Source organism: Pseudochaenichthys georgianus, chromosome 15, assembly GCF_902827115.2.
Source record: "Pseudochaenichthys georgianus chromosome 15, fPseGeo1.2, whole genome shotgun sequence".
NCBI lineage: Eukaryota > Metazoa > Chordata > Actinopteri > Perciformes > Channichthyidae > Pseudochaenichthys > Pseudochaenichthys georgianus.
Window position 1 is genome coordinate 31568977 of NC_047517.1, and position 11468 is coordinate 31580444.

At 40.0% G+C, this 11468-nt stretch overlaps 2 protein-coding genes across 5 annotated transcripts; one reads left to right on the forward strand and one right to left on the reverse strand.

The window, feature by feature from the left end:
- Positions 1–2660: 2660 nt before the first annotated feature.
- LOC117459984 (zinc finger and SCAN domain-containing protein 10-like) lies at positions 2661–8394 on the reverse strand. 3 transcript variants are annotated; one of them, XR_004553582.2, is made up of 3 exons: positions 8110–8394; positions 5519–5682; positions 2661–4827 (listed from the first exon to the last, which is right to left on the reverse strand). XR_004553582.2 is itself a non-coding variant. In XM_034101171.2 (3 exons), exons 1-3 carry the CDS (start codon positions 5819–5821, stop codon positions 3854–3856), a joined length of 1191 nt encoding a protein of 396 aa, XP_033957062.1. In that variant the 5' UTR covers positions 5822–5823; the 3' UTR covers positions 2661–3853. The 3 variants fall into 3 exon arrangements, 1 of the variants encoding a protein (XP_033957062.1); XR_004553583.2 differs by having other exon boundaries at positions 8045–8130; XM_034101171.2 differs by lacking the exon at positions 8110–8394 and adding an exon at positions 5769–5823.
- mrpl57 (mitochondrial ribosomal protein L57) lies at positions 6087–10485 on the forward strand. Of its 2 annotated transcripts, none has more exons than XM_034101173.2 (2): positions 6087–6227; positions 9831–10485. In XM_034101173.2, the coding sequence occupies exon 2, from the start codon at positions 9846–9848 to the stop codon at positions 10155–10157; it is 312 nt and encodes a 103-aa protein (XP_033957064.1). In that variant the 5' UTR covers positions 6087–6227; positions 9831–9845; the 3' UTR covers positions 10158–10485. The 2 variants fall into 2 exon arrangements, with proteins under 2 accessions (XP_033957064.1, XP_033957063.1); XM_034101172.2 differs by having other exon boundaries at positions 6087–6222.
- Positions 10486–11468: the final 983 nt, after the last annotated feature.

An 11468-nucleotide genomic window follows, 5' to 3' on the forward strand; every position in this document is an offset into this window, starting at 1 on the left:
TGTGCATTGTATTTACAGTAATTATTTTTCATTTAAGGTTTTTTACCTTACAACCTTACAACATAAGCTGTACTGCAACAACAAATACCAAAGTAAAGAAGAATTCAAAAGAAACAAAGTTGTGGTCATTGTACGAGTGAAACCCAGTGAAAACCTCCTATGGACTGTACCATCCCTTTCAAGCGGGGAAAACTGCAAATATACCCAAGGGCTTGACAGCAAGTGAACACAGCAGTGGCAGCAGCAGCTTAGCGAGGCAGAGGCAGGAAGACCTGGCAGCTTAAATAAAGGCATGTACACCATAAAAGATGACTATTGAGGTCTATTGTCAGGAATGTTAGTATTATATCAAATAGAGAATTCTACTGCAGTAGAATGTTGCACGTCTGCACAGTGTTATATTTTCACAGCTCAGTGTCAGTAAATATTGTGCAGTTAGTATTTGACTACAAGATAGATGCAAGCCTGTACAGGTAGTTATTCAAAGCATAAATGAGTCGGTTGGGTTCTGGAGGTGTGGTTACAGCATTGTGCTTGGTTGGCGTGGCCTGGGCCTGGTGGTGGGGCCCAATGTGATATCTTTTCATGCGGCCCAAAATCCCTGGCGGCGCCCCTGCCCATACCTAGCCATGGAAACGGTTGGATTATTCTCTATTTGGTATGAGCAAGAAAACACATGAAAATGTTGTTGGTAAACATTTTGCAGGTATGTTGTGTATAGACTTTTTGTGATTACTACATGTTTCCTCATAGGATGCACACACTTGATCCGGATGGTTTAATGTTCTCTAAAAAGGTAGGCCTATATTTATTTCTCCTATACGAGAGAAATGTACTATCTGTAAAGGACGAGTGCTGTGCAGAGTACGTGAGGAAACAACTGTGTTGGAAACCTTTCCACTGCAACAACAGCTGGGTCCGTCACACTCAATGCTTTTAATAGCAGCCCACCATGTGATTTATAAATACTGGGATTAGCAATAGAAAGTAAACAATTAGGAAATATCATCTGTTCTTCCTCAAGATTTACCACAAAATAAACTGTCTTTGAATTTACAGATTCTGCAACATCCTCAGATGCTCTGCAAATAAAAAACGTTTTCTTGTTCTTCTTAATATAATGATTAGGTTTGTAGGAACCAAACACTGAAAAAACCCTACTTCATTGCTTTATTCTTTGCAAATTCACAGTCACACACTCTCTCCAGTACAGACCTCTAATTCTATGCATGTTCATGTGCATTAATCACTTTTCTGATACTATTTGTTGTCTTAAATTAAAATCAGTACAGGTTATAAACTCAAATACATTTCTTTCCACACTTCATCACTATTTGAGTATCTGACAGATGCACTGTGTCTCCTCCCACTCCCACATTTATTTTTCTTGCTTAACACCGTGCTTGTTGGTGTGCATGCTTCAGCCTCTGGAGGATGTCCACCAGATGTTTGCTATCCTCCTCCTCCTCATCAACCCAGGAGGATGATCCTGTCATATCTCATCCTTCCACCAGAAACTTGGATCATCTCCATCCTCAGCAGGGTGCAGATGGATCCCCCTCAAATTCTTCGGCTCCGCTGCAAAGACTTCCCTGGGTGGGTTGGTGAGTAACTCAATGACCCAGTTATGCAACTGAAGACCAGAGGAATTCCCCACGATTGCCAAGTCGCTAGCTAAATTCTTTGCAGCAACTTGTGAGTGAAGAAATGTCGCTTTTGCACACAGCCCCTCGCCCAATGTGTTAATCTCTGAGACACAGTCTGACGGAAAATCCGTCCAGTCGCCTTGAGTAAGTTTCCGATCATTTAATTTCGCAGAAGATTAACCTCTCACCCCTTTTTTTACCAGTAAAGTATGGGCAATTTTCTCAAATAGCTACAGTCTGGGTAAAATACTGCTGCAAGTACATTTAGATTAGAATAGTTTTGAAGTGTTACAGCTAGTTGAATCCATCATTTAGCAGTGATTTGGCTAGCAGATTAATATAGATATATACTAATGAGCTAACTTTTGGGAAACAGTTCCCAGGGGTGTTTGCTGGTAATCCTACATCTTTACGGGGGGTTGTGTAACCAGATTTGAGTAGTTGGTTTTAGGTTTGAGGGTCACTGAGGCCTCACTAGCCCTTTAGCTCTACAATCTAAAATCTGAATCCCCTGAAGCTGCTTCCAAAACACACAGATACCTGAATGAGCTCCTGTTCTGTGGGAAGTTTTCGGGTCACTGGGGAGCGATCCAAGTGGAGCTTTTTATAAATTTATGGTACTTGAATCCCACCAAAATGTAATGGATGAGTGGCTCAAAACCAGGTGACTGTAGCATCTACTTTTCTATAGAAGTGAGAGGTAATATTTAGGCAGTTCAAGTAAAACATTTGAAATTCAGAGCTTTGGACAGAAACTAGGAGTGTTTAGTTTAAACCCTTGCAGTAGAAGTTACTTTGGATAAAAGCTCACCTGGAAGCATCTTCACTTGGCGGCCCTTAAACAGAATTGGAGCTCTGATTGTGCAAGATGTCAGGATAATAGTGTTGTACTTTGTGACTTACTTCCGAATACTGTATAGAAATTTCAGTTATTTGATTGCAGTTTTATAAACAATATCACCTTAAGTCAGAAAAACTAGTATTTTATTTTATTTTTTTATAATCTCACTTTCAAGAGCCCTCACTGATTTGCAGGATAGATGGATGAATAAACACGACTACAGCTCCCCCTAGTGGTAAACCATATTCATCACAGACCAGAAACAGAGCATTCATAACTTGAGTCTGATGAATATATAGGTATAATACTAAAAAATAAATATAGGAAAAGTTCTATCTATTGACACGCACATTTTATTTTCTTGATGTTTACAGCAGTGATATTACTGAAAATAGTTAGTCTTCCTGTTAGTTGTTACTAAATAATGAGTTCCCAACTTGTCAACAGTGAAAATGAACACATTTAACTGCTAAAAGTTGTAATTAAATAAAAAATATCAGCAAAAGATGTTTCCCTTATACTCCTGATACTTGTTATTAAAGATTTAAAAATAAGAAAGATATCTCTAAAAAAATAATACTAATAAATGACAATATGGCATACTTACGGCCCGTCTACACTACAGGCATCAACAAATCTTGATGCTGGGCGTGTCTGAAGCTTGGCGATTTTTTGCGACCAACAACCAATCGCATGAATCTCCCGCCCCCGACATACAAAGCAATAGCAATGTTAAAACGAAGTAAACTGGATATAAACTCCCCAAACAGGCGAAAACCTACCAGTTTCACCCACTGCCACCTCCCTCCATGCCTGGTTCCTCCGGTTTGTAATATCCCGGTAAATAGTTCTGGTCGGAAAGAACCGGGTGATTTGCTACCGTAATTTCTCGTTTGGAATATGAGGAAATGAACTGCGGTCTGGCTCTCCCAGCTTGCACGCGGTTTGATTGGCTAGCGCTTGTACTGGCGGGATTTGCATAAACGGGATTTGATTGGCTGATGCCAGCTTCGAAAGCATCGGGAGCATCAAAAGTTGAACATTGCTCAACTTTTGATGCTCACGATGCTTGCGAAGCCATGCTCCCCACAATGCAGTTCGGCGAAGATTCAAAATCTTCTACGTCACCCCATTCAAGTGAATGGGCGAAGCGGTGAAAGCATTTTTCGATGCCTGTAGCGTAGATGGGCCGTTAAGGAAACTGTTGTCTCTGGTTGGCAATTTCTGCTTATATGAATAATGTCATATCTTATGAGCGGCTCTCAAATGTTACTTTAACATTTACAGTAAGAGATGTAACATGCTTGATAAATGTCTCACACTCAGCAAATAACCTTCCTAAAAACACAGGCTCAGGGGGATGCACTTAATATTTCTGAGTGTGCGTCCCCATGTGATACTTCAGGTGTGCGCTCTGGAGGAATCCTCTGCCGCAGAGCTCACAGCGGTGCGGCCTCTCTCCCGTGTGGCTCCTCATGTGCTTCTTCAGATGTCCGCTGTGGGTGAAGCTCTTATCACAGTGGGAGCAGCAGAAAGGCTTCTCGCCCGTGTGGATCCTCATGTGAATCTTTAAATCTCCTTTCCGGCTGCACTCTTTCCCGCAGATTTGGCAGCGATGCAGTTTGACCCCGGCGTGGCTCGCCATGTGTTCGCTCATTACAGTAATGCTATTGCACTGTTTGCCACACACCTGACAACATCTGGAGCTCTTGTGAGATCTGAGGTGCAGGTTAAGGCTTTGGTTGGACTCCATGGTCTGTCCACACACTGCGCAGATGACGTCTGTAATCCTTGTATGTATGCGGAAAGCATGATTTGTCAAGTGATAATTGGAAGTAAATGATCTATCGCACAAAAAGCAGGGGAGATATTGATTTAACTCAGTGGTTTCTCTGGAAGCGATAGAGGAAGTTTGCTCTGTGTATGTTTGGTTTGAGGTAAAGCTTGCAGCAGGTATTCCATTGTCCCGGACATCTTGGACTCCATCATTTTGGATCAGAGTTTCTGAAAATTGAGGGAGATGTAACATTACGTGTACATTTTCAGTTTGCCCCTTAAACTGCTCTTCATAATCACTGTTTTCAGTCTGAGATTCTGTGTCCTCATCCACATGTTGTTCACAGACAGATGAATGAGGTAGGTAAGAGGCATCCACATCCCCAAACTCCACATCCTGTTCCTCTTCTTGTTGCTGTTGCTGTTCGGCCCACAGTTCCTCTTCTTCCTCTTTAATGTGCCGGAGCTCTGGTTCCTCCTGAGAGACGCTGGGGCCCGGCTCCTGCTCACAGAGGTGGTGCTCAGGGGAAGATTCCCCTTTACACAACAACGCCTGAGAAGATACTGGGGGCAAAAGAGTAAAGGGTTTAGACCTTCTGCATCTTTCACGTCTATATCATTTTGTATCAGTTTTAGAACCAACATAGTTAATATGTTCTTTAATATTGGAAAAAAACTAAATAGTAACGGTATCAAATCAATAATGGTGGCAGCTAATTCTTATTTTCCTTATCATTAATCTGCACTTATCCCCCACTTATCAAAGTAATTAATTACCTGTTAACACTTCTCATTTTAAAGTGTCTTGTTTAGCTGTTTCAATAAATCAATATTGATCAAAATAATTCAAATTATTTGGGTAAAGTTTTCCACTTTCATTGATATAATTGAGACAAACTATTACACATTGCCCATTGCAAGATTCTTGCATTTTGTTGCAGACTTAATCTTGAAAATCTTTTAGGCTATTAGTCATTACATACTTTTATTTTAGTTCTGCTTTGTTGATGTCTATATATTTTTGTATCAGTTTAAGAACACAATGATACAGGCATTACAATACAACAATAACATATACATTATTTTAAATAAACAAATACTGTTTCACTCAGGACTCAAAGTGAGAGTTCACACCCCTGTTGACTACAAATTACCAAAACATGATGTAACGGTGTCAAACAATTAAAAATAAGTGGGATGATACATTATAATGAAGTCTGCCACTGACACAAGTATAAATAAATAGTTAACAAACCTGTGTTGTGGTTTGTGTTTGATGCCAACTCCAGCAGAACACCCCTCAGTCGCTCGATTTCCTGTTTAGAGCTCGAAGCTTCGTCTTCATATTTCAAGATTGTTCGTTCAAAACAGTGAAATATTTCATCAGCAGCAGCTGTCAGTCTCTCGTTCACAAACGCTCTGAGAAGCAGCGGAGAAGACATGTTTAAAATGTTTAATGTTAGTGTGGAAGATTGTCACAAAGACTAGAAGAAAGGTTTTTTTACAGTCGATTTCCTACGGATGTAACGACAAACCACAGAAGAAGAATGCTTCCCATGGATGCAGCTGCCCCCTGCAGGACAACATGTGTCATTACCTCTAGTGTCGTTTACCAGACGAGGGCTTTTACTTTGAAATTACTACCGAGAGTTTCGCCCCGTTTACTAAAATTAAAAAGCAACACAACAAACCTCTGAGTCGCCTTTCTTGTAAATGTTTTGTATTTAAAAGTGATACGAAGGTACACTGACTCGTATCGTTTAGCTAAAACTAATGATTTCGCGAAAGGTATAAACCGTTTTAAAGAAGTTTGAGCTTTCTCGTACACCGTAGATAACCCGGAAATAACATAAATGACCCCAACCCATGCCCCAATCCTAAATCGTCTCTTGTCAGATTTGTGTCCTTTTTTTTACATTTTATCGTCGGAAAGTGAAATCTATTCATCACATATAGAAGGTAAGGTAAGCTATACACATGTGATTCACTATTGTATGTCTGTTTTATGTATTTAATTATGCCATTTTAAAGCTGCCCTTGGACTGTACCGTTAGCAGTTTAGCTAGCTTCACATTGTACCTCAACCAGATTGTTAATGTTCGCAAACATTAAGCATTATTCTGCTCTAAAACAGGATCATTGTCGCTGTCATTTTGAGGTCATATACTGAATGAGTTCGTACCAGGACCTATTGGATATAAAGTATAATTTAGACGATATAATGATGACAGTGTGAATGTTTTAGCATTTTACTTGACATTAGCAGAGGTGGAAAAGGTACTCAGATCTTGTACTTAAGTCAAAGTAGAAGTACCAGAGTTTAGGAATAGTCTGGTACAAGTAAAAGTCCTGCAATCAAAATGTCACTCAAGTAAAAAAAGTATTAGCATCAAAATATACTCAAAGTACCAAAAGTAAACGTACTTATGATGCAGATTAGCCCATTTAGAATAATATATTATATGTTTTGATTATTATTATTGATGCATTCATGTGCAGCTAATTTTAATTACTTTGTATGCTGCAGGGTGGCTAGAATGAAGGTCCAGGGGAAACTAAAGACTTTTAAGTACTGTTTATGTTTCACATTGTTAATCCAAATCTGTAAAGGTATTAAAGGTCACCTATTATGCAAAATCCACTTGTTCATGTCTCTTCTACATCAACATGTGTCCCCTCTGTGTAAAGAGATTCTGGAAGTTTCAGGAAAAAAGATTCTCTCTCTTTTTGTCCTGATCCATTTCTATAAAAACCTGTCTGAAAATGAGCTGATCAGATTTTGGCCACTTTATGATGTCATAACGATGTTCTGTCTTGTGTAACCATCAGCCAATCACCAACCAAGTTACCAAGGTATTTTAATTAAAATACTCAATAGTGTCAACTTATTTTGTAAAGCAGATTCATCGTTTTTGAAAATATTTGATATATTGATGTGGCGAATTTATGGTAAAAAATCTGCTTATTTATTCTCCCATTACAATAATTTGGAGTTGTCTTTATTTTAGTCCATCTGGTGAAGTACATTTAGAACCTTAATTTGTGTAGGTTTATACTTGGTCTTCTGACTCCTGGGGAAATATATGACTCTACCTGCTAGATGCTGCATTATGTACAATGGCTAGTTGCCTTTTTTTAAAACCTTATTTGATGAAAACTGCTCCCTGCTGGCTTTGAAAACGAGAGATTAGAGGGGACCAGTACATGCCATAAAACCAAAAGTGTGCATCTGTGGTAGGGCTGCTCGATTATGGCAAAAATCATAATCACGATCATTTCGGTCAATATTGATATCACGATTATTAAATACGATTACTCATTGACTTTGAAAACATCAATTTATTGAACTTAAAAAAAAATAAAAAAAATAATTTGAACTATTGTTTTAACAGTTGATTACCCTGAACTTGAACTCAACTGCAAAGTATTCAGCTGAAGCCACATCTTTTTCAACTTCCCCACGGCATTTTTCATATAGGGCAGGCAGTGCAGATCTGGTGAAATGATGCCGAGATGGCATCGCGTAACGCTTGTCCATAATGTTAGCCAGTTGCTTAAACCCCTGGTTGCTAACCGTGCTAACTGGGCACATGTCTGTCTATATCTATGTAGAATGTGATGGCATGTGTTATATCTTTGTGTCTTTGCGAGCTGGTTGAGTAGGCCGTTGCACTGTAAAGCGCAACTGAAATGATGACGTTTAAAAAAAAAGCGGGCCGAACCAGCCGTCTGTGATTGTCCAGAACACACAGGTGGCCAGTCCACCCCTGCTGCACTGTACCTTTTTTTGTTCCAAGTCTGACTCCTTAAACCCAAAGTATTTCCAAACAGCGGAATTCGTTTTACCTTCCTTGGTCACAAGTTGCTCTTGGTCTGCCATCTGCCAGCGCTGAACTCACAAAAACTATTGTCACTCACAACCTGGCCGAGGGGGCTTTTAGGGAGGGGCGAAAGCGCACGCAGCAAAATAATCGTTTTATTTCGATTACGTTGTTTTCGTAATCGTTGCAAGCCAAAATCGAGATTAAAATACGATTAATTGCACAGCCCTAATCTGTGGGTTTGTCTCTCAAAAGCTGGATCCCCTTTCACACAGTCATGTGACCCATTGTTAATAATAAATACTGATTATAACAGCTGTCAACTGTTTTATGGTTACACTGTTTACACAATAACCCTCGTAACCCTGGGGATATGAAGCTGTTGATGCTCTGAAATGTATTAAAATCCATGACTCAGTGTGCCACAGGTCAACTATTAGTCACTGAGCATGGAGCTATATTTGGAAAAGAGTGTTGAGAGGGAATAGATGATACCCTTTGTCTTTGTGCGTTAACATTATTCGATCAGTTGAACTTTCACATTAATCTATAATCTAATCTTACATCACTTCACTCGGCTCTCATGGCATTATTTGCCACACGGTCTTTATTAGAACACAGTGGAGTGGGTAAGATCTTGAAATAGGTACATCTATACCTTAAATCAAGAAACGATTTTGAATTGAATCGTGACGTCAAGAATCAAATCAAAATCAAATAGTGAGATACTGAAAGATTCACACCCCCAGTGAATGGCTTGAACATACACTAACATGTTACTATGGTGACACTGTTAAGTTATATTTCTGTTCGTGGTTTAGAGCGACAAAAATCAAGCTGAAGAAATGGTCTCATTTCTCTTTAAGTGCAAATTTTATGCACAACACGAAGGTCTCCGCACCCTAATGACCCACGGGGGGGGGGGGGGGGGGGGGGGTTCTTCCTTTTTTTTCAGAGCGCTGTGCCCTGATGCTTCTTGATCAACATCTCATCACTCTTGTACTTTTTGTAGCACATTACACCTCAATCACTCTTAAGTGCAGGCTGAATCTCACTCCCCTTTTTTCTCAGTAAGGAGAGCGGGGTGATTTAGCCTCGGGTTGTAAATTCATGCAGCCTTGATTGTTCTGTACAGAGTTCGATCTGAAGCTCCTGTGGTTTCGGGGGTTAAAATGCTGCTGACCATGTACCACAGTGTTCCCGGTTCAAATCCAGCTGTGAACACTTGTTGCTGCTCTCTCTCCCTCATTTCCTTTCACTGCTCCACTGTCACCATCTATTAAAGGCGTAATATCTCAGGCTCCTGCTACTGCTGGCTCACTGTCATGATTTACTCGGACAATGTAACAAAGCCATTGTTAATGTTATTACTAACACCTGTGCTTTTCCTATTGCGAGTCAAACTGTCTGCTGTGTAAGTGCCTTTTAATACTGAAGGCTTCTATATATTTATTCATCTATAAATCTGCAGATGGTTTTGGAATTAAGTGTTTGGTTTATAAAAGGACAAAAGGTGAAACATGTCCTCAATTTCTTAAACTCCAAGATTGTTTTGTCTGTGAAAAGGAAAAGGAAAGCAGACGACATCTGTATTTGAGATGCTGATTTCAGAATCTTTGGCCATGTTTGCATCAAAGATTCCTTCACTTCTTCTGTACAGTTGTTGTGCTTATTCTGGGTAAATGTCTAGAACCACTTTCATTAAAGCCATCACTGATTTCTTAAAAACTATTTTCCCTTTTTCAGAAATAACTTGCCACCATGTTCCTCACCCTGATGCTTCTGCGGAACAGCATCCCTGGGAAGCAGTGGATTGGAAAGCATCGTCGTCCACGGGCGGTAACGTGGCAGATGACACGCAACACGGTGAAGCACCTGGAGCGTGAGCGGGAGAACGAGTACTGGATCAGCCGGCCGTACATGACCCCGGAGCAGGAGTACTGCCACGCCGTGGAGCGCAGAGCCCAGAACTGGATCAAGATCAAAGAGGCAAAGTTCTGCAATTTCCCCCAACACAAGCGCATCGCGGATCATCTGAGTCACCTCAATGTCACCAAGACGTGGTCAAGTTAATGCGAGCGGAGATGGGACTGTCTTCACGATGTGACATATCGTGTGTTTGTGCAAGAAAGCTGGGTGTCATGGAATCAAGACTTTGCATGTCAGTTGAAAAGGCACCATGAAAAGTCAAGACTCCATCCGCCTCCGTGAAACAAATGTGTAATCTTTTTGTGTTTTTTGTTTTTGTATCAGTCTGAATCTACCCTGCAACAGGACTGTAATAGCTCCACACTCAGTGATGCTCATTGGATAAAAACTGCTTAACATTAACACACCTGATCTGTGGGTCCTTCTTTCGGCTCTTGTTAAATAAATGGGCTTTCAAGTCTCCATAATTATACGAACTACTCAAGTGTGTTGCATGAGATAAATGTAGGAGGAATTGTGTAAGAAGTGTGGGGAGGTTGGGGCAAAATTGTCATTTTATTTTTTACTAAGGGTCATTTCACTTTAATAGATTTGTTCTTACTGCCAGTAAGCCAATTGTAGCTGAAACTAGACTGTTTAATCCCTTTTTGAAGTTAGAAGATCCAATACATTTTCCTTATTGGATTCTCAAAGTAATACTATTGGCGTTGTGGGGAGCTAACGTATGTTTAGAAGAGATAAGCAATGCTGTGATTATAATAGTCTTTACTTTAAGTGCAATGTGCAGGATTTTGACCCTCAATGACAACCTTAGTTTTACTCATGCATGATATTGTGTCGATAGCTTGTCAGATAACAGTTATTGCCATTACATTACCCCTTTTGCGTTACAACACTTATACATAACTACAGGAAGTTGATTATCCCGCTTTTACTTTCATAACCTTTTTAAGGTTTTTGAAAGCTAGTAGGCATTGGCACCATTTAAAACACACCTCCTAGCTTTCCAGTACACTTACTTGGGTATCAGCCTTTAAATAGAGCCTTGAGAATTGGTCTATTTTGTCTTTTATTGATAATGCTTAATCACTGTATGATAACACAAGGGAAATATCCCTTTCCATTGCTGGACCTAAACCAATATGTGCACAATACGAAGTTTAAAAACGACATCATTGCTCATATTTTTTTGTATTGCTTTTACAGTAGGACAATCATGCATTATCCTGTGCTTCTCTGCAGCACACAGAGCCTGATGGTGTAGCCATCCAGTCTGATTTACACCACCTGCAACATCCGGTGAACCCAGTGAACAAACTGATGGGACATAAAAACACAGCTGTAAGATTATTCTTTTGTTGCAAAGAGTATTTTTAGGGTGTGATGTTTTGAAGGATATATTGTCACCAGGAGTTTATTTGACGTACGTCTTAGTATGGGCACTGCAGGGTCCAA

Excerpts from the sequence above, each read along its gene's own strand:
- LOC117459984 (XM_034101171.2), bottom strand. The coding sequence starts at position 5,821 with ATGGGAAGCATTCTTCTTCTGTGGTTTGTCGTTACATCCGTAGGAAAT. Across the intron at positions 5,683-5,768 it reads ACATCCGTAGGAAATCGACT|AGCGTTTGTGAACGAGAGAC; the intron begins GTAAAAAAACCT and ends GCTGCTTCTCAG. Across the intron at positions 4,828-5,518 it reads AAACACAAACCACAACACAG|TATCTTCTCAGGCGTTGTTG; the intron begins GTTTGTTAACTA and ends TTTTGCCCCCAG.
- mrpl57 (XM_034101173.2), top strand. The coding sequence starts at position 9,846 with ATGTTCCTCACCCTGATGCTTCTGCGGAACAGCATCCCTGGGAAGCAG.